Source organism: Zingiber officinale, chromosome 3B, assembly GCF_018446385.1.
Source record: "Zingiber officinale cultivar Zhangliang chromosome 3B, Zo_v1.1, whole genome shotgun sequence".
Taxonomy (NCBI): domain Eukaryota; kingdom Viridiplantae; phylum Streptophyta; class Magnoliopsida; order Zingiberales; family Zingiberaceae; genus Zingiber; species Zingiber officinale.
The window spans coordinates 4,067,156-4,088,155 of record NC_055991.1 but is presented as its reverse complement, the minus strand read 5'-3'; the positions used below and the strand labels follow the sequence as shown (position 1 = coordinate 4,088,155).

At 39.1% G+C, this 21,000-nt stretch overlaps 2 protein-coding genes across 4 annotated transcripts; both read right to left on the bottom strand.

Moving 5' to 3' along the window:
* Positions 1 to 4,429: 4,429 nt before the first annotated feature.
* On the bottom strand, positions 4,430 to 8,073 carry LOC122055561. 2 transcript variants are annotated; one of them, XM_042617048.1, is made up of 6 exons: positions 7,435 to 8,073; positions 6,807 to 7,360; positions 6,227 to 6,405; positions 5,969 to 5,982; positions 5,781 to 5,867; positions 4,430 to 4,964 (listed from the first exon to the last, which is right to left on the bottom strand). In XM_042617048.1, the coding sequence occupies exons 2-6, from the start codon at positions 6,854 to 6,856 to the stop codon at positions 4,674 to 4,676; spliced, it is 621 nt and encodes a 206-aa protein (XP_042472982.1). In that variant the 5' UTR covers positions 6,857 to 7,360; positions 7,435 to 8,073; the 3' UTR covers positions 4,430 to 4,673. The 2 variants fall into 2 exon arrangements, 1 of the variants encoding a protein (XP_042472982.1); XR_006132898.1 differs by lacking the exon at positions 6,807 to 7,360 and having other exon boundaries at positions 5,969 to 6,405.
* A 6,177-nt stretch (positions 8,074 to 14,250) lies between these two features.
* Positions 14,251 to 17,607, bottom strand: LOC122055560. Of its 2 annotated transcripts, XM_042617046.1 has the most exons (5): positions 17,013 to 17,607; positions 16,374 to 16,938; positions 15,780 to 15,972; positions 15,591 to 15,677; positions 14,251 to 14,776 (listed from the first exon to the last, which is right to left on the bottom strand). In XM_042617046.1, exons 2-5 carry the CDS (start codon positions 16,421 to 16,423, stop codon positions 14,486 to 14,488), a joined length of 621 nt encoding a protein of 206 aa, XP_042472980.1. In that variant the 5' UTR covers positions 16,424 to 16,938; positions 17,013 to 17,607; the 3' UTR covers positions 14,251 to 14,485. The 2 variants fall into 2 exon arrangements, with proteins under 2 accessions (XP_042472980.1, XP_042472981.1); XM_042617047.1 differs by lacking the exons at positions 14,251 to 14,776; positions 15,591 to 15,677; positions 16,374 to 16,938 and having other exon boundaries at positions 15,836 to 15,972.
* Positions 17,608 to 21,000: the final 3,393 nt, after the last annotated feature.

Below are 21,000 nucleotides of genomic sequence, written 5' to 3'. Positions count from 1 at the left end.
GAAGAACAAGAGGTGGTGTTCCTAGTTTCGATCCCTTGGTGGCCGAAAATCTTGGAAGAAAGAATGACTTGGGTTATTTTTGCATCTTGGTAGATCGTCGCCCACACAATGTCCAAGAGGAGGAGAGGAATACAGCAGAAGATCAAGAGATCTTTAAGCTACAAAGAAAGGTATAACTAGTTAATTGTTTCCGCTATGTACTAGTTTATTTTTCCTTTGTATGGATCCTGAAGTACCAACACAAGAGGCTAGCAATCTTGTGCTTTGATTGAGGTCTCTGTAGTTTAACCTAGGGTTTACTGTAAGGAGTTTAAATATTCAATTTCTTTGAAAAACTTTGACTAGGAAGTGGTAGATGATCCCATACCCAAGAAGGCCGAGTGCCTCGCCAACGACCTGGAAGTCAATCCTTGAAATAAATATTTAATCAACTTCTGTAATATGGTTTAACTTCTGATGAACACATGGGTTGAACTTGGATTAATAATGTTAAGTTTCGTTTGCAATCCAAGTTTAACTTCTGAAAAGCACATGGGTTGCTAGGAAAATTTCTGTGCTTGTACAAATTTTTGTACAAGGGAAACAGAACGGAATTCCGAGCAACGCCAACACTATATTCACGAGTATACTTCAAGTACCTCAGTACTCTTATTATCCTTTCCTAGTGCTCAACATCAGGATTACTCGTATATCTACTCAGTTTACTTACTGCGTAGGCCAAGTCTGGTCGTGTACAACTCATCAGGTACATCAGATTTCTAATTACTCGAAAGTACTCTATCTGAGAGATACTTTCACCTTAATTTTTCGATAGATGTTGACTCATATCAATCGATATTCGTGCTAACGCAGTATTACCCTTGGTGAATGTCTCAAAAATCTTGTCCACGTAATGAGACTGACTAAGAACAAGTCCTTCTGTTATTCTAAGAATTTTGATTTCTAGAATCACATTAACTAGGCCCATGTCTTTTATGTCAAATCTTGAGTTCAACATATCTTTAGTGGATTTGATTATCATTACTCCCAATGATAAGTATGACATTTACATATATGCACAATATAATGTAGTTATTCTCTGTGACTTTTATATAGATACATTTATCACATTCATTAATCTTGAATACACATTCCTTCATGGCATTATCGAATTTTTCATGCCACTATTTTGGTGCTTGTTTCAAGTCATATAATGACTTCTCCAATCTACAAACCTTGTTTTTCTGTCTTGGCATAGAAAACCCTTCCGGTTGCTCCATGTATATTTCCTCTTCTAAATCTCCGTTTTGAAAGATTATTTTTACATCCATCTGATGTATTTTGAGATTTTATAAAGTGACAATAGCCAACAATACTCTAATGGAGCAAACAGGCCAAGTGAGAGGTCGAGCGAGTGGCCAGTTCGGCGAGCAAATATGCCGAGTGAGAGGTTGGTCGGGCGAGCAGATAGGTCGAGCGAGAGGTCGGGTGGGCATTGCTATCGGGCGAGCGATGCGAGCGGCCGAACATGTGAACCGAGGCCCGCGATACGTAGTTTCGTTGAAACAAATTTGCCCCACCTCCGGCTGTGCTTCGAGGTTTCCTTGGGTTATTTGTTTCGCAGGATACAACAGTGAACTATGATTCCCACCAAGTATTGATGGTTACGACGAACTGAGAGGTACCTGACTGCTATCACGGGCACTCCACCGAGTAAGAGATACACGACAGAGGAGAAGGGGATCATAGGTGGAGAGCTTCAACTTTTTGTTCGTGTAACCTTTTGCGGACGTTTCACTCGACTGCATTAATCTTTCTTTAATGCATCTGTTACACAAGCAGCAAAAAGATTTACGTGGTAAAATGTTGGTTATTCCACTTGGGCAAATTATGCCCCGACCGGTTCAGCATTCGACACACATAGGTCGTGCTCGAGCATGAGTTAACTTGGTTCAGTGCAATCCGAGCACTGGATTTGCACCCCCTGCACACCCACGTGTGAGAGAGAGTCTCTCCCCATGTATTTGTTCACGCCATCAAAGCATGTGAATCAATATGAACCATCCAAAATACCTTAAAACTCCCAATATGAGACTAAAGTCTTATTCACAATGGAGTTTTTTCTCTTTTCCACCTCTTCTCCATTCATATATATTTAACAATCTTTTGGGTAGAGCCCAAAAATAAAACCAGTAGACAATATTATGTCATTGTGAAGATATCTAAATTTCTTTTGGCTCTAAATTGGCGCAACCACCAATCAAGTAGGGGATTCATTTTCATTTTTCATCATTAGTCAGAATTGATGAAATATCTCATTTGACAAAATTTGTCATAATATTTATTATTATTATTATTATTCTCAAAATTAATAAAACACCTTTATTTCCTTATCTCACATGCTACTTATCCCAAGAAACAGTCTAAGAATCTTCGTGAGTTCATTTTCAGCGTTGAAAAATGGTGAACAAAGAAATACTTGGGTGAAATGTTAACAAACCACCTCCATACGAGATATATAAGAAGGAAGAATTCAATCTATGGAGGATGTAAAAGGAAAGCTTCATCCTGATGAATGATTTCGATGGTGGCATGACACTGAAGCGATCTTCTCATAACTTGGAAACAAATCAAAAGATAATAAAGTTAATTTCAGATTTATTACCAAACAAAGTTACATGAAGGATAGGAAATGTCAAAAATGCCCATGAGTTTTGGACCCACCTGACCAAGTTTGAGCCATTGAAGTTAGAGGATCAAGTCAAAAGTGAATCCAAACTCGAGTCCAATCCAACGAAAAAACCTACTGAAGTAGGGTATGCGCTTAAGGTTAATATAATTTATCAAAATACCCCTGTCAATAATGATTTAAATAATCTGTATGATAATCTAGATTTACATGCTAAGTTAGATATGAAAAATTCTAAAATAAATCTAGATTTTGATCAAGTAAATCGAAACTTTGATCAAATCAACATCAACCTTGATTTGGTCATTGACCAAATCAATTTAAATAACTTAATTAATTTTGAAAATATGAATATTAATAAAGATTCAAGTAGTGAAAAATCAAATTTAAACAATTCCAAAAATTCAAATATTAATTTAAATAATTCTGGAATTAATGAAAATCCAACGTTAAATAATTCCGAAATTAATAAAAATCAACTTTAAATAATTATGAAAATTTTAACTGACAGTGAGGAGAGGAAATCATGTCCCTCAGTATACCTCTCAATTTTCTATCTTCAACATGTTGGGCCTAGTGGGTGTCAAAAGATGTCTCATACTTAAGGTGACGACCGTCACTTTGTACTTTGAAGATTGACTCATAATTGTCTGCAATATGCTGAGAACGCAAAATGTCAGAGTATATCCCTGACATGAAGCGACAGCCGCCTCCCATATATAAAGTTGTCCTCTGCCCATAATAATGTAGAAAGATGGTTGTATACGAGGAACTTGGTTTTAACTCTCTATAAAATGGAAGAAGCTCATTGAAGGGGGATTGAGTGATCAATTAGTTGAACAAACTAGACAAGAGTGTTGCGAGGACTGAGGGGTCAAGGCAGTGGTTTGACTTCCTCTTCCTCCTCTTCTCTTCTTTCTTTGTTTTAACTCAAGCCCTCTCCCCAACTAGAAGCACTTTGCCTCACAACATACTCAAGCCTTTCTCTAAGTGGAAGGCACTCTGGCTCACATCTTGTTAAAGTCCTCCCAATAGAATGCACTCTATCTGGCAGCTTGCCAAAACCTCTCGAGGGAGGCACCTTTTTTCTTTAGTATTGTGCTGATTTAAGTATCGGAGGGGTAAAGCTAACAATGCCGACCCCTCTCACTAGTCTTAACTTTGTAGTTAGATAAGCAGCTTAGGTATACGAGGTCACGAGCAGAGTTACACAGAAACAGCAGGTCACAAAAGGTTGGAGATTTTACAGAGGTGAATCTAAGTCCGCTTAACGAACTTAGATTTCAGAAGTACAATTAGAAAACTGATACTCAAGATTCAAAGAGAATGATGATTCAAGACCCAAAGCAAAAAAAAACAAAAGAAGACGAAACAAAAGGAGAAAAAAATCACAGTTTGAATTAGGGATTAAGGAATCATTAATCAATTTCATTTTATATAAATAAAATTATTCTTTGGTTAAGAATCTCATGGTATTTATGCATCTCGTAGATTGAGATAAAAAATCTAAGAGATTCATTTAGGAATAGATTACGATGAAACATGTAAAATAATCTTAAAGCACGTAGTAATATTGATAAACATCCAATGCTAAATACATTGAAAATCCAATGCTTTAACAAAAACACTTGTAATCAAGAACATTTTATCTCAAGTGTAAAAGGAAACACTAAATGTCTTTGAAAGCACTTATAGGTAATCTCTTTCGCATCTAGAGTTAAGATTTATACCCATAGGAGTTGTTGAGGTTTCATCCCCAATTGATAGAAGTTTACTTCATTATCTCATTTAAAAGATTGAATAGTTGAATTTGTGAGTTACACATTGACAGTATCATTTGAAGGCTAGAAAACAGCAACAAAAGAAAACACACAACCAATGTTAAATGGGAACATAACCATGATGAAACTGCATAGACAGGTAGACATCGTTAAGGGATCAAGAAGTCCCCCACCACTTCATTTGCCCCATATCGCTTCAAATCACCAGCATCAAGAGGTGGCTTTTAGTCAACCGGAGTCTCATCTGCCCCATCACCAAGATGCCGCTTCTTGCCGAGCAGGCCCTGCACATCCCCAACCACACCCTCTGTTGCCTCATCCAATCCTGGTTCAATGCCGCCGACAATAGGTGCTCCTGTTGGCTGGATCAGCTTCTTCTGGAGACTGCTAGAAGCAACAGCATGGCTAGTTTGAGGGGGTTGTTTATCTGGAGCGGCGTCTAGCATCTCCTTGTCAACTCCTTTTTCAGCCAAAGGAGCTTTTAGATCTGTCTTCTTCGTTATGCCTAACAAAAGCTAAACATGTGGGGAATTCATTAATTTAATCAGCCACATATGAAAATTACAATTAACGGGGAAAAAAAACTTTCATGGATTTGTCCAATTGCAATGAACTAGTTTAGTTAGGTTTATGAGGTATTGAACATGTGGGTTTGGCCTTGCTTGGGCATTTAAACTAGATTAGTTTAGAAATTTGTCTTCAGACGTGCTCTGCAATGTATGGTAACAATTTTCTTTTTTTCCAATTGCAATAAGTGAGCATTTTCGACCATGACTAAAATTGTACAATAACAAATAAGAATAATCAAAGTTCATCTTACCATTAGTAGACAATATAAAACAATATGTTGACAACAGATTTATATTATGCCAATACAATTCAACCTTCCCTAATACAAATCTTGGAAAATCACATGAATGTCAATTGGAAATTGAGAGAAACCAAGAATAACACTTTTTTAAACTTGCAGATGTTTCTAGTGTGTCCAATCCATTCAAATCGTATGAACATGGAACTAAAAACACAATAAATTCTTGAAGAACAATCTTGTCCTAAGAGTATAAACTATTTAGAAGAAAACTGAAGGGACTTGGTGGGCAACAGAACTAAATCTTTTGTTCCGAAGGTTGTCAGAAGTATAGCATTTCTCTGAGTCTGTAGCTAGCTGTTCGTGTCAAACCATTAAGCACACCTACTATATCAATGTGTGTGTATGTGTGTTTGCGAGTTTCGTACCAGAGGAGATAGATTATTTGAATGTTTCATGATGTTCAATGAAAATATTCCTATACAAACGATGGTACAGGCACATAATATGATGAAACAAGTACCTGGGCGTACTCTTTCGCCTGACATAAGGTTTCTTCTATGTTAGGAGGTGCAATTTCTAATTCTATCTCGAGATCACTGTCATCATCCTGCATATGAAGCAAGTACTGTCAATCTGATTGAATTGTAATTCAACCATTTTTATAAAATTGTAAACACAAGAACAGAATATGGACACAAAGTAACCAACCAAAGGTTCAGCTCCTTCTTCTATCTTATCAAGTTGCAAAAGGCGGGTCCCGCCGCCCAGCGGCCCCCTCACCCCTGCCCCACGAGTATGAGAGGGAGTAAATCACGGTGAATACGGGCCCGGCGATGACATGGCGGTCGAAGGTGTTTAGCACGGACAGATATTGATGTTATCGCAATTGCTGCCGCAGACCTTCGACCTCCCGACCCATGTTGCAAGAATACCATGTCATAACCGGTTGATCCCGCCCGTGGGGGCCTTCTTCTATCTTATCAAGCAATGGGTGACGGTAGGCCAAATGCCTCCACAGCATTTGGTACTCTCGGGCATTCGTAATTTCAGTTGCAGTTTTCTTGACAAGCGCATTCCAGTCTATCTTAACATCAACAGCCGCAGAAACCTCTTGTAATAGAGTAAGAACCGTTATTGGGCTGTAGCTGCAATAGTTTGAAAATTGCGCGTTCATGATTTTCCTCTAAATAACCGCCACAAAATTCACATGCAAATTCTCAAGAAATGACCCAGGTTTTGGATACCCTAAAATTGTAAACAAACACATTGAGATTCTTGCAGATTGCAAGAAAAATGCATTACGTTACTACCAGAATATTGTAGCTCCAGAAAAAAAGAAAGTTTCCGATAGCAACAACTCAGCAAAAATCTCAACGAACAAACCCTAACCCCTAAACTAAACCCCAAACCCGATTTCGAAATTCAGCAAAATGACAAAAGAATCTGCTTCCGATTAAAGACGCAGCAAGTCGAGAAAGAAAGAAAGAAAAGAAAAGAAAGCACCAGCCAGCGACCCGGAGGGATTGAGAAGGGAATAAGAAAGAACCTTTCCGAGAGAATAAAGATATCTTGCTGGTTGATCGTGACCTTCTTCATCGCAGGAAAGGTTACCGAACCAACCCAAAACCGAGGGAGGAAGGCGGGCCCTTTACAGAGTAACCACTTAGAAGAGCGCGAGTAGTTGGGAAAATGGAGGGCCGCGGCGGTGCTAATGCAGCCGGAGGCACCGTATATTCCGTGGAGGATTGAATGGAGAAAGGAGGAGGGCCGGCGAGAAGGCAAGAGCAGGCCACGGGAATTGGAGTGGGACTGCGTCGAGACCCGAGTCGCTTTAAAGAAACAAGTGGAGGGGAGGGGAGGAGCCGACGCCACTGCAACCGCCTTCCGTGTCGCAGGGAGGAGGAAGAATAATCCGCCAACTGAGTTAGATTTATACCGATAGGAGATGTAGAGGTTTCATCCCCAATTTATAAAGGTTTACTTCATTACCTCCTCATTTAAATGAGGTTGATTTAGTTGAATTTGTGAGTTCCACATTGACAGTATCATTTGAAAGCTACGAAAACAGCAACAAAAGAAATTACACAACCAATGCTGAAACTGCATAGACAAGTAGAGATCATTTAGAGACCTACAGTTTAACGGATTTGGGGTGTTGGGTTTTGAAGTATTACCAGATACAGTTTTGGCAGATTTCCTTGTACTGTTATCCAGTTGAATCCAGCAACGGGAAGACAAGATGGCCTGTGGCAGGAGAACGGACCTCCCTACGCGGGTTCTGACCTCGGCGGCAAAGAGGGCGAGGAGTACGGCCCTAAACCCGGAGAGGGAGGGAGAGTTGGCTGCGCCGGTGGCGAAGGAGGAGGAGATGACGCGGGACGAGAGAAAGGGCGATAGGCAGAGGTCGGGGGTTAGAGGATTGGAATGTGTCGTAGGCCAGTTGCAGAGAGGGTTGTCACTGGATCCGGAGGATGGAGAGGCAAGGGCCTGAGGAAATGGCGCCGGCATCGGCTGGTGATTCAATAAGGGAGCGAGAGGGGCGGTGAGAGTCAGCGAGGGAGGCGAGATGAGGCTCGGCTCGGCGAGGAGAGGAGGGATGTAAGGTCGAGGATCCGGGAGCGAGCCATGAGTGAGCCACGCTCGCCCCTGAGGCGCCGACGATGTGCTTCTCGTCAGGATCGGATCCGGCGACGAAGATGGATGAGGCATTGGAGGAGGAGGAGGAGGAGGAGGGCGAGTCGGCGGCGGTAGGCATTGGAGAGGTGGGGCAGGTGGGCGATTTTGTCGCCCCCTCTTTTGTTCCCTATGTATAGGGGAACGGGTATTGGAAGCACGTGACTCGTAATTATTAATTGTGTAGATTTTACACTCTTATCCTATGACGCTCATTTTTTTCTTTTAAATTTTAAATTAATCTATGCATGATGTAGTAGCTAATACCACATATAAATCATATTTAACCTATTTAAACAAATTTACGTGACTATTAGGATGATAAATAAACGAATATTGATGAATAAATTTAATATTTTCACTTAGTAAGAATTTATTTATATTTGTTTAATATATATATAATTAATTAAATGAATAAATTTGAACAATTTATTTAACTAAATAAATAAGTTTGAATATACGTGTTTAATTCGTTAATATTTGTGAATAATATTAGTAAACATTATTCATGAACAACATTCTTAAACAATATTCATGAACAATATTCGTGAACAATGTTCATGAATCATATTCATTAATAAAACTCTTATCAACTTGCTAAATAAATAAAAAACTTTGAAAATAAATAAATAAATTTTTATTATCAAACTCAATAATTGATCAAACAAACAAGTTTAAATGTAAAAGTTTTAAATAATCAAATAAACTTGAATTGAGAGCTTAATAACATCTAAATGAACCAAACTCAAACCAAACTTAAACCAAGCTCAATCTCATTAAAAAAAAAAACCAAGCCAAGGTTGAACCATTATTTTAACGGCTTGGTTTAGGCTTGGCTCAGCTTGGCTTAGTTTGGTTGCCCTATCAATTAAGCTTGAACACCATAAAGCTTGGCGCGATTTGACTTGTTTACAACCTTAGCTGCTATAATACAAATTCAGTCATATTCACCTATCATTCACATTGTAATAGTTACAAAAGCAAAATTGTTGTAATACAGATTCAACATGCTCACCTAATATTCACATTGTATTAGCTATAAAATCGTAAATATTGCAACACGTGTAGTTGTTGGTGCAGTTTATACCAATGGTCAAACTTAAATTTTAATGAATGATAAGTAGATTAAAGTTAGTTATGTTGTTATTTAACCTTTTTACTAAGTGAGCAAGACTTAACTGGTCTGACACCATGCTACAATTCAGCTAGGTATGGAGGACCTGATAGCTAGTGTAAAAGTCCAAATAAGTAAGGAGTGACCCGATATCTAGCGAGAAGTCCGGTTGGGTCTGCGGGACCTGACAACTAACTGAAGTCTAGAAAGACCTGGTGGACCTTGAGAGAGTCAAGCAATTCTGTGTAGTAAGTAAGGTAAGTCACTGAGGAGAGAGTTCTAGTGAGGACAAGTCCCATTTAAGGACTTTAGGCGCAAGTCTAGTTTAGGTCCATTTTAGATCCCTAAACTGAGACTGTAACTAGATCATTGTCTCGAGAAGACAGAGTCTAATTAATAATACTATTTTATTATTATGTTAACTCCATTTTATAGGTTATACTTTATTTTTAGACTAACATATTTTTACAGGAGTTAAAGAGAAAAATCAACCTTGGTGAATAGTGCTTAAGGCACATCATGATCGATTGGAGGTGCCTCGGATAGTGGCTTGAAGGCGCCTCCTGTGCGCGTGAGGCGCCTTGGATACTGGTCAAAGACTCCACATGAGAGGGTGTAAAGCGCCTTGCATGTCTTTGGAGGCGCCTTAAGCTTAGCGCTGGAAACGCCTTGGAAGAGCATTGAAGGTGCCTTCCAGAAGATAAAAAATCGAAGGTTGCGGAGCTTATCATGACCGAGGTTTATGGGATAAACTTTGCTCTTGGAGGCACCCTGGACGAGGCTTGGAGGTGCCCTAAACAGCCTATAAAAGAAGGGTTCGGCCAAGCTTTCAATACAACTCAATTACAACTTCAATACATAACCCTTCGAGTTTCCGGCTGCTCCAACTTCGTTCGTCTGCTGTGCTATGACACTGTTGCGCCCGACTACTATTGAGAAGTTGTCCAACACCGAGCTCAATCCAATCATCTTCAAAAGTGTTGGGTAATGAAAATTTAATTTTGTACTTAATTAATGCATAAAGGAAAGTATAACATGTTACACTTGTCCTAGTTTTTCTATTGTACTCGTTTCCCTCTTCTAGCGGTTCTGGAAGAAGATTATAGTGGATTGCCCATCGATACAATCTGAGGGATCATGGGTCTTGGAGTAAAAGTAGCCGAAGGCTCCAAACCAAGTAATTGATCGAGTTCTTATTTCTTTTGTTGTTTTTGTTTCTATCTTTTCCATTTTGTACTCATTTTTGTAAAATCAAAAAAATAAAGTTTTTAAAACCATGTGATTCGCCCCCCATCCTCCACCTCTCACGTGCGCTATGATCCTACAAGTGATATCAGAATCCTGTAAGCTCTGAATTAGTGCAACCGCCAATCAAGTAGGAGTTTAATTATTTTTTTCTTTTACGCTTTAATTTTTTTGGATTTTAGTTTTTTGAATCTATTTGAATTGATATAATTACCTTTTCAAATAAATCTTTTTTCATTTTGGTTTTGCTCAAGTTGGTGCAACACCACTTGAGGTTTTTGTCTTATTCTTTCTACCACAGTACTTACCTCAAAACCAAGTCTTGGTATCTGTTTAGCCTTTACTATTTTAGCAATCACATGACCCACATCAAAGAATATAGTACCACTCGTCGCTAGGGCTATAAATGAACTAAGCGTTCGTGGACAAGCTTGGTGTTCATCTTGGTAAGAGCTTGTTTATGTTCATTCAATATACATAAGATTAATTAAACAAACAAGTTTGAATAGCTCATTAAGCTAACCAAACAAGCTTGAACACATATGTGTTCAACTCGTTAACGTTCGTGAACAATGTTCGTGAACAACGTTCACAAACCATATTCATTAATAAAACTCTTTTCAATATGCTAAATAAATAATAAAATAAATAAATAAATAAATTTAAATTATCAAGCTCAATAACCAATCAAACAACTAAAAGTTTCAAATAATCAAACAAGCTTGAATTAAGAGTTTGATAACATCTAAATGAACCAAGCTCGAACCAAGCTCAAGCCAAGATTGAATCAAGCTCAAGTCGTGATTTACCTCCTCCGTGTTGGCCCTGGGACGGGTTGGCGGGGGCGTTGGGGGCGAGCGTATTCGCCTTTTGCCACAATTGAATCAAGCTCAAGTCAAGCTTGAATTGAGAGTTTGATAACATCTAAACGAACCAAACTCAAACCAAACTTCAAACAAGCTCAAACTCATAAAAAATAAACCAAGCCAAGCTTGAACACTCATTGCAAAAGCTTGGTTCATTTTAAGCTTAGCTCGGCTCGGCTTGGTTACCTTATCAAACAAACTTGAACCCCCAAAGCTCGATTCAGCTCGGCTTATTTACAGCTCTACTCGTCGCCCGCTGTTCAACAAAGATGACTTCTCTTACTGGAAGAAGCGGATGGAGGTATACTTCAAGACTGACATCGACCAATGGTTCACTATTCAACGAGGATACAAGGCGTCAATGGATGAAGTTACAAAAATACCCCTCGACCTGGAAAATTGGAATCTTGAGATGAAAAAAAGGCATAAATCGAGTTCAAAGCTGTTAACACCCTTCGGTACAAACTCACAAAAGAAGAACTGAACTGCATCGGCCCACACGAGAATGCAAAGGAACTGTGGGACAAACTCATCGAATTGTACGAAGGAACGATAGGTCCGCAGAACCTTGTCTTAGAGTAGGAGTCGTCGAAAGCTTCTAATCAAGTAAAATTGACCGTGTCTTTTTCCATTTTCGTGCTTAATTTTTCGCAGCACTTACTTACTTTGATTTCAAAATAAAAAAGGTTTTAAAACCGCGTGATTCACCCCCCCCCCTCTCACGCGCATCTCGATCTAACAAGTGGTATCATAGCCCGGACAGCCAGAAGGTCTAACCGTCGACTGTACACAAGAACTTTAGTTTAATTGAGTCATATGAGTAAAATATTGACCTCGAACAACTGAAGTGGGGGCTCCCATGTCCGAATCAAGAGGACCATACACCAGATAGGAAGTCCTAGTTGCGGCTAGGCAAGAAAATCCTAGTAGGTTGGGTGGACCGAGGGGCAAAAGACCTGGTGGGTCGAGGATCAGACGTGGAAAATCTGTAATCCTTCATTTGAGGGGAGGATTGTTAAGTTGTAAGGTTGCAAACAAAGTCGCATATTAAAAATACATGGGAAAGATCATAGATTTATAAGTGAAAGATATCTCCATTAGTATGAAACCTTTTGGATAGAGTACAAAAATAAAACCTTGAGGGCTTAGACCCAAAGTGGATAATATCATGAAACTTGAACAACTAACACATATGTATTTGGCTCGCTAATGTTCTTGAACTATGTTTATTAATAAAACTCTTATAAACATGTTAAATAAATAAATAATTCAAAATGAACAAATAAATTTATAATATCAACTCAATAATCAATCAAAAAAGTAAAAATTTTAAACAATAAAATAAGTTTGAATTTATAGTTCGATAATATTTAAACAAACTAAACTCGAGCCAAGCATGAGCCAAGTTCAAACTTATAAAAGAAACTAAGTCAAGTTTGAATAATCATTTCAATAGCTTGGTTCATTTTAGACATAGTTTAACTCATTACCTTATTAAATAAGCTTGAACATTTCAAAACTTAACTAGGCTTGACTCATTTACAACTATATCTATACTTAGTAATCCAACAAGAGATGTTATCAATCAGGCTGCGAGAACAGTCTCCCATGGGAGCATCTCTCATGCACTCCAACCCCTTTTGGCTACTTTGTTTCATCAACTATGTGGACTCTCCTTGAAACAATATCTTTATAAGCAGGTGCGTGTTGAGTAAGGGAATAGAAGGAAGCTATAAAGGTAGAAGTAGTCGGTCGGATCAAATCTAATACAGAGGAAATCATGTATTGTCACTATACCTCTCAATTTCTATCTTCAACATGTTGGGCCTAGGGGTGCCAAAAGATGTCTCATACCTAAGGTGATGGCCGTCACTTTGTACTTTGAAGATTGACTTCTGATTGTCTACAATATGCCGAGAACACAAAATGGCAAAGTATATCCTTGACATGAAGTGACAGCCGCCTCCCATGTATAAAGTTGTCCTCTGCCCATAATGTAGAAAGGTTGTTAGCACATATGGTTGTATACAAGGAACCTGATTTTAACTCTATATAAAATGGAAGAAGCTCATTAAAGGGGGATTGACTGATCAATTAGTTGAACAAATTAGACAAGAGTGTTGTGAGGACTGAGGGGTCAAGGCAGTGGTTTGACTTCCTCTTCCTCCTCTTCTCTTCTGTCTTTCTTTGTTTTTTAACTCAAGCCCTCTCTCCAACTGGAAGCACTTTGCCTCACAACTTGCTCAAGCCTTTCTCCAAGTGGAAGGCACTTTGGCTCACAGCTTGTTAAAGTCCTTCTCCCAACGGAATGCACTCTATCTGGCAGCTTGCCAAAACCTTTCCCCTGCAGAACGAATTTCTTTTCTAGTTCAAGCCCTCCTCTCGAGGGAGGTGACTTTTTTCTTTAGCATTGTGTTGACTTAAGTTATCGGAGAAGTAAAGCCGACAATGCCAACCCCCTCTCACTGGTGTTAACTTTGTAGTTAGATAAGCAGCTTGGGTGTACAAGGTCACGAGCAGAGTTACACAAAAGCAGCAGGCCACAAAAGGTTGGAGACTTTACAGAGGTGAATCTAAGTCCGCTTAGCGAACTTAGATTTAAGAAGTGCAATTAGAAAATTGATACTCAAGATTCAAAGAGAATGATGATTCAAGACCCAAAGAAAAAAAAACAAAAGAAGATGAAACAAAAGGAGAAAAAAAAATCACAGTTTGAAGTAGGGATTAAGGAATCATTAATCAATTTCATTTTATATAAATAAAATTATTCTTTTGTTAAGAATCTCATGGTATTTATGCATCTCGCAGATTGAGATAAAAGATCTAATGGCATCTATATTTTAAGAATAGATTATGATGAAAGATGTAAAATAATCTTAAAGCACGTAGTAATATTGCTAAACATCCAATGCTAAATACACTGAAAATCCAATGCTTGAACAAAAACACTTGTAATCAAGAACATTTTATCTCAAGTGTAAAAGGAAACACTAAATGTCTTTGAAAGCACTTATAGGTAATATCTCTTTCGCATTAGAGTTAAGATTTATACCCATAGGAGTTGTTGAGGTTTCATCCCCAATTGATAGAGGTTTACTTCATTATCTCATTCAAAAGATTGAATAGTTGAATTTGTGAGTTACACATTGACAGTATCATTTGAAGGCTAGAAAACAGCAACAAAAGAAAACACACAACCAATGTTAAATGGGAACATAACTATGATGAAACTGCATTGACCAGTAGACATCGTTAAGGGATCAAGAAGTCCCCCACCACTTCATTTGCCCCATATCGCTTCAAATCACCAGCATCGAGAGTTGGCTTTTAGTCAACCGGAGTCTCATCTGCCCCATCACCAAGCCGCCGCTTCTTGCGGACCAGGCCCTGCACATCCCCAACCACACCCTCTGCTACCTCATCCAATCCTGGTTCAATGCTGCCGACGATAGGTGCTCCTGTTGGCTGGCTCAGCTTCTTCTGGAGACTGCTAGAAGCAACAGCATGGCTAGTTTGAAGGGGTTGTTTATCTGGAGCGGTGTCCAGCATCTCCTTGTCAACTCCTTTTTCAGCCAAAGGAGCTTCTAGATCTGTATTCTTCCTTGAGCCTAACAAAAGCTAAACATGTGGGGAATTCATTAATTTAATCAGCCACATATGAAAATTACAATTAATGGGGAAAAAAACTTTCATGGATTTGTCCAATTGCAATAATCTAGTTTAGTTAGGTTTATGAGGTATTGAACATGTGGGTTTGGCCTTGCTTGGGCATTTAAGCTAGATTAGTTTAGAAATTTGTCTTCAGACGTGCTCTGCAATTGTATGGTAACCATTTTTTTTTTCAATTGCAATAAGTGAGCATTTTCGACCATGACAAAAGTTTGTACAATAACAAATAAGCATGATCAAAGTTCATCTTACCATTAGTAGACAATATAAAACAATATGTTGACAGTAGATTTATATTATGCCAAAACAATTCAACCTTCCCTAATACAAATCTTGGAAAATCACATGAATGTCAATTGGAAATTGAGAGAAACCAAGAATAGAACTTTTTTAAACTTGCAGATGTTTCTAGTGTGTCCAATCCATTCAAATCGTATGAACATGGAACTAAAAATACAATAAATTCTTGAAGAACAATCTTGTCCTAAGAGTATAAACTATTTAGAAGAAAATTGAAGGGACTTGGTGGGCAACAGAACTAAATCTTTTGTTCCGAAGGTTGTCAGAAGTATAGCATTTCTCTGAGTCTGTAGCTAGCTGTTCGTGTCAAACCATTAAGCACACCTACTATATCAATGTGTGTGTATGTGTGTTTGCAAGTTTCATACCAGAGGAGATAGATTAGTTGAATGTTTCATGATGTTCAATGAAAATATTCCTATACAAACGACGGTACAGGCACATAATATGATGAAACAAGTACCTGGGCGTACTCTTTCGCCTGACATGAGGCTTCTTCTGTGATAGGAGGTGCAATTTCTAATTCTATCTCGAGATCACTGTCATCATCCTGCAACATGAAGCAAGTACTATCAATCTGATTGAATTGTAATTCAACCATTTTTATAAAATTGTATACACAAGAACAGAATATGGACACAAAGTAGCCAACCAAAGGTTCAGCTCCTTCTTCTATCTTATCAAGCAATGGGTGACGGTAGGCCAAATGCCTCCACAGCATTTGGTACTCTCGGGCATTCGTAATTCCAGTTGCAGTTTTCTCGACAAGCGCATTCCAGTCTATCTTAACATCAGCAGCTGCAGAAACCTCTTGTAATAGAGTAAGAACCGTTGATGGGCTGTACCTGCAAGAGTTTGAAAATTGTGCGTTCATGATTTTCCTCTAAATAACCGCCACAAAATTCACATACAAATTCTCAAGAAATGACCCAGGTTTTGGATACCCTAAAATTGTAAACAAACACATTGAGATTCTTGCAGATTGCGAGAAAAATGCATTACGTTACTACCAGAATATTGTAGCTCCAGAAAAAAAAAAAAAAAAGTTTCCGATAGCAACAACTCAGCAAAAATCTCAACGAGCAAACCCTAACCCCTAAACTAAACCCCAAACCCGATTTCGAAATTCAGCAAAATGACAAAAGAATCTGCTACCGATTAAAGACGCAGCCAGTCGAGAAAGAAAGAAAGAAAAGAAAGCACCAGCCAGCGACCCGGAGGGATTGAGAAGGGAATAAGAAAGAACCTTTGCGAGAGAATAAAGATATCTTGCTGGCTGATGGTGACCTTCTTCATCGCTGGAAAGGTTACCGAACCAACCCAAAACCGAGGGAGGAAGGAGGGCCCTTTACAGAGTAACCACTTAGAAGAGCGCGAGTAGTTGGGAAAATGGAGGGCCGCGGTGGTGCTAATGCAGCCTCCGGCGGCGGGGCACCGTCTATTCCGTGGAGGATTGAACGGAGAAAGGAGGGGCCGGCGAGAAGGCAAGAGCAGGCCACGGAAATTGGAGTGGGACTGCGTCGAGACCCGGCGCTTGCTTTAAAGAAACAAGTGGAGGGGAGGGGAGGGGAGGAGCCGACGCCACTGCAACCGCTTCCGTGTCGCGGGGAGGGGGAAGAATAATCCGCCCACTGAGTTAGATTTATACCGATAGGAGATGTAGAGGTTTCATCCCAATTTATAAAGGTTTACTCCATTACCTCCTCATTTAAATACGATTGATTTAGTTGAATTTGTGAGTTGCACATTGACAGTATCATTTGAAAGCTACGAAAACAGCAACAAAAGAAATTACACAACCAATGCTGAAACTGCATAGACAAGTAGAGATCATTTAGAGACCTACAGTTTAGCTGATTTGGAGTGTTGGGATTTCAAGTATTACCAGATACAGTTTTGGCAGAGTTCCTTGTACTATTATCCAGTTGAATCCAGCAACGGGAAGACAAGATGGCCTGTGGCAGGAGAACGGGCCTCCCTGCGCGGGTTCTGTCCTCGGCGGCAAAGAGGGCGAGGAGTACGGCCCTAAACCCGGAGAGGGAGGGAGAGTTGGCTGCGCCGGTGGCGGAGGGGAAGGAGATGACGCGGGCCGAGAGAAAGGGCGATAGGCAGAGGTCGGGGGTTAGAGGATTGGAATGTGTCGTAGGCCAGTTGCAGAGAGGGTTGTCACCGGATCCGGAGGATGGAGAGGCAAGGGCCTGAGGAAATGGCGCCGGCATCGGCTGGTGATTCACCAAGGGAGCGAGAGGGGCGGTGAGATTCAGCGAGGGAGGCGAGGCGAGGCTCGGCGAGGAGAGGAGGGATGCAAGGTCGAGGATCCGGGAGCGAGCCATGAGTGAGCCACGTTCGCCCCTGAGGCGCCGACGATGTGCTTCCCGTCAGGATCGGATCCGGCGACGAAGATGGATGAGGCATTGGAGGAGGAGGAGGAGGAGGAGGGCGAGTCGGCGGCAGTAGGCATTGGAGAGGTGGGGCAGGTGGGCGATTTCGTTGCCCCCTCTTTTGTTCCCTTTATATAGGGGAACGGGTATTGGAAGCACGTGACTCGTAATTATCAATTGTGTATATTTACACTCTTATCCTATTACCCTCATTTTTATATCTAAATTTTTCTTTTAAATTTTAAATTTTAAATTAATCTATGCATGTAGTAGCTAATACAACATATAAATCATATTTAACCTATTTAAACAAATTTAAGTGACTATTAGGGTGATAAATAAAAAGAATATTGATGAATGAATTTAATATTTAGTTTAGTAAAAGTTGAATATACATAAAATTAATTAAATAAATAAGTTTAAATAATTCGTTTAACTAAATAAATAAGCTTGAATATATATATATATACGTGTTTAATTTGTTAATGTTTATGAATACTGTTAGTAAACAATATTCGTGAATAATATTCATGAATCAAATTAATTAATAAAATTTTTATTAACTTGCTAAATAAATAAAACACTTTCAAAATAAATAAATAAACTTTTATTATCAAACTCAATAATTAATATCAAACAAACAAGTTTAAATGTAAAAATTTCAAATAATCAAATAAATTTGAATTGAGAGCTCAATAATATCTAAATGAATCAAACTCAAACTAAACTTAAACCAAGCTCAAGCTCATTAAAAAAAAAACAAGCCAAGATTAAACCATTATTTTAACGGCTTGGTTTAGGCTTGGCTCAGCTTGGCTTAGTTTGGTTGCCCTATCAATTAAGCTTGAACACCATAAAGCTTGACTCGGTTTGGCTTGTTTATAGCCCTAGCTGCTATTATACAAATTCAGTCATATTCACCTATCATTCACATTGTAATAGTTACAAAAGAAAAACTGTTGTAATACAGAATCAACATGCTCACATAATATTCATATTGTAGTAGCTATAAAATCGTAAATATTGCAACATGTGTAGTTGTTGGTGCAGTTGATACCAATGGTCAAACTTAAGTTTTAATGAATGATCAGTGGATTAAAGTTAGTTATATTGTGATTTAACCTTTCTACCAAGTGAGCAGGACTTAACTGGTCTGACACCATGCTAAAATTCAGCTAGTTATGGAGGACCTGATAGCTAGTGTAAAAGTCCAAATAGGTTAAGGAGTGATCCGATATCTAGCGAGAAGTCTGGCTGGGTCTGCAGGACCTGACAACTAACTGAAGTCCAGTTAGGTCTGCGGACCTGACATCTGGCAGAATGACCTGGTGGACCTTGAGAGAGTCAAGCAATTCTGCGTGGTAAGTAAGGTAAGTCACTAAATGAGAGAATTCTAGTGAGGACAAGTCCCATTTAAGGACTTTAGGCGCAAGTCTAGTTTAGGTCCATTTTAGATCCCTAAACTGAGACCGTAACTAGATCCTTGTCTCGAGAAGACAAGATCTAATTAATAATACTATTTTATTATTATGTTAACTCCATTTTATAGGTTATACTTTATTTTTAGAGTAACATATTTTTACAGGAGTTAAAGAGAAAAATCAGCCTTGGTGAACAGTGCTCAATAGCTCAAGGCACATCATGGTCGATTGGAGGTGCCCTAGATAGTGGCTTGGAGGCGCCTCCTGTGCGCGTGAGGCTTCTCGAATGATGGTCGAAGACTCCACATGAGAGGGTGAGAAAGTGTCTTGCATGTCGCTGGAAGTGCCTTGGAAGAGCATTGAAGGCGCCCTCCAAAAGATAAAAAATCGAAAATTGCGGAGCTTATCATGACTGAGCTTTATGGGATAAAGTTTACTCTTGGAGGCACCTTGGACGAGGCGTGGAGGTGCCCTAAACAGCCTATAAAGAAGGGTTCGACCAAGCTTTAAATACAACTCAATTACAACTTCAATACACAACCCTTCGAGTTTATGGCTGTTCCAACTTCGTCCGTCCGCTGTGCTATGGTGCTGCTGCTCCCGACTACTGCTGAGAAGTTGTCCAACACCGAGCTCAATCTAATCATCTTCAAAAGTGTTGGGTAATGAAAGTTTAATTCTGTACTTAATTAATGCATAAAGGAAAGTATAACATGTTACACTTGTCCTAGTTTTTCTATTGTACTCGTTTCCCTCTTCCAGCGGTTCTAGAAGAGGATTATAGTGGATTGTCCATCGATACAGTCTAAGGAATCGTGGGTCTTGGAGTAGAAGTAGCTGAAGGCTCCAAACCAAGTAATTGATCGATTTCTTATTTCTTTTTTGTTTATGTTTCTATCTTTTCCATTGTGTACTCATTTTTGTAAAACCAAAAAATAGTTTTTAAAACCATGTGATTCACCCCCCACCTTCCACCTCTCACGTGCGCTATGATCCTACAAGTGGTATCAGAATCTTGTAAGCTCTGGATTAGTGCAACCGTCAATTAAGCAGGAGTTTAATTATTTTTTCCTTTTACGATTTATATTTTTAGATTTTAGTTTTTGAATCTATTTGAATTGGTATAATTACCTTTTCAAATAAATCCTTTTTCATTTCGGTTTTGCTCAAGTTGGTGCAACACCACTTGAAGTTTTTGTCTTATTCTTTCTACCAAACTACTTACCTCAAGACCAAGTCTTAGTGTCTGTTTAGCCTTTACTATTTCAGCAATCATATGGCCCACATCGAAGAATACAGTACCACTCGTCGCCCGCTGTTCAACAAAGATGACTTCTCTTATTGGAAGAAGCGGATGGAGGTATACCTCAAGATCGACATCGACCAATGGTTCACTATTCGATGAGGTTACAAGGCGTCAATGGATGAAGTTACAAAAATATCCCTCGACCAGGAAAATTAGAACCTTGAGATGAAAAAAGGCACAAATCAAGTTCAAAGCTGTTAACACTCTTCAGTGAGAACTCACAAAAGAAGAACTGAACTGCATCGACCCACACGAGAATGCAAAGGAACTGTGGGACAAACTCATCGAATTGTACAAAGGAACGATTGATGCCAATGTAACCAAATGCGACCTTTTATTAAATAAATTATTTAATATTAAAATACAGGAAGGAGATGTTGGTCTCTTGGCTGTCGGCTAGAGGGGGTGAATAGCCCTGCACAATAAAAATAAACACCTTTCTCAGAACTTTAGAAATAAAACACTTGTATAAAAAGAAACTGATTAATAGACCAAAAAAAGAGACACAACAATTTACTTGGTTTGCAATAGGGTATTGCTAATCCAAGATATTTGAAAGCTCACTAATGTCTCCTTCAGGTGGAGAAGTCTCTTACAATAGTCAAATCTCACAACTACAAAGCTAAACTCAATTAGAATCGATTACAAGTATTGTATCTAGCATTTGGGATTAGAGCTGTATTTATAGCCCCGATCGGGACGCCTAGAAGGGTTCCAGACACTTGAATGAGGATAAAATTTTATCCTCGTTGCAGCAGATCACAA

Excerpts from the sequence above, each read along its gene's own strand:
- LOC122055561 (XM_042617048.1), bottom strand. The coding sequence starts at position 6,856 with ATGAAGAAGGTCACGATCAACCAGCAAGATATCTTTATTCTCTCGGAA. Across the intron at positions 6,406-6,806 it reads ATCTTTATTCTCTCGGAAAG|CTACAGCCCAATAACGGTTC; the intron begins GTTCTTTCTTAT and ends AAACTATTGCAG. Across the intron at positions 4,965-5,780 it reads AGGCGAAAGAGTACGCCCAG|CTTTTGTTAGGCATAACGAA; the intron begins GTACTTGTTTCA and ends CCACATGTTTAG.
- LOC122055560 (XM_042617046.1), bottom strand. The coding sequence starts at position 16,423 with ATGAAGAAGGTCACCATCAGCCAGCAAGATATCTTTATTCTCTCGCAA. Across the intron at positions 15,678-15,779 it reads AAGAAGGAGCTGAACCTTTG|GATGATGACAGTGATCTCGA; the intron begins GTTGGCTACTTT and ends TTCATGTTGCAG. Across the intron at positions 14,777-15,590 it reads AGGCGAAAGAGTACGCCCAG|CTTTTGTTAGGCTCAAGGAA; the intron begins GTACTTGTTTCA and ends CCACATGTTTAG.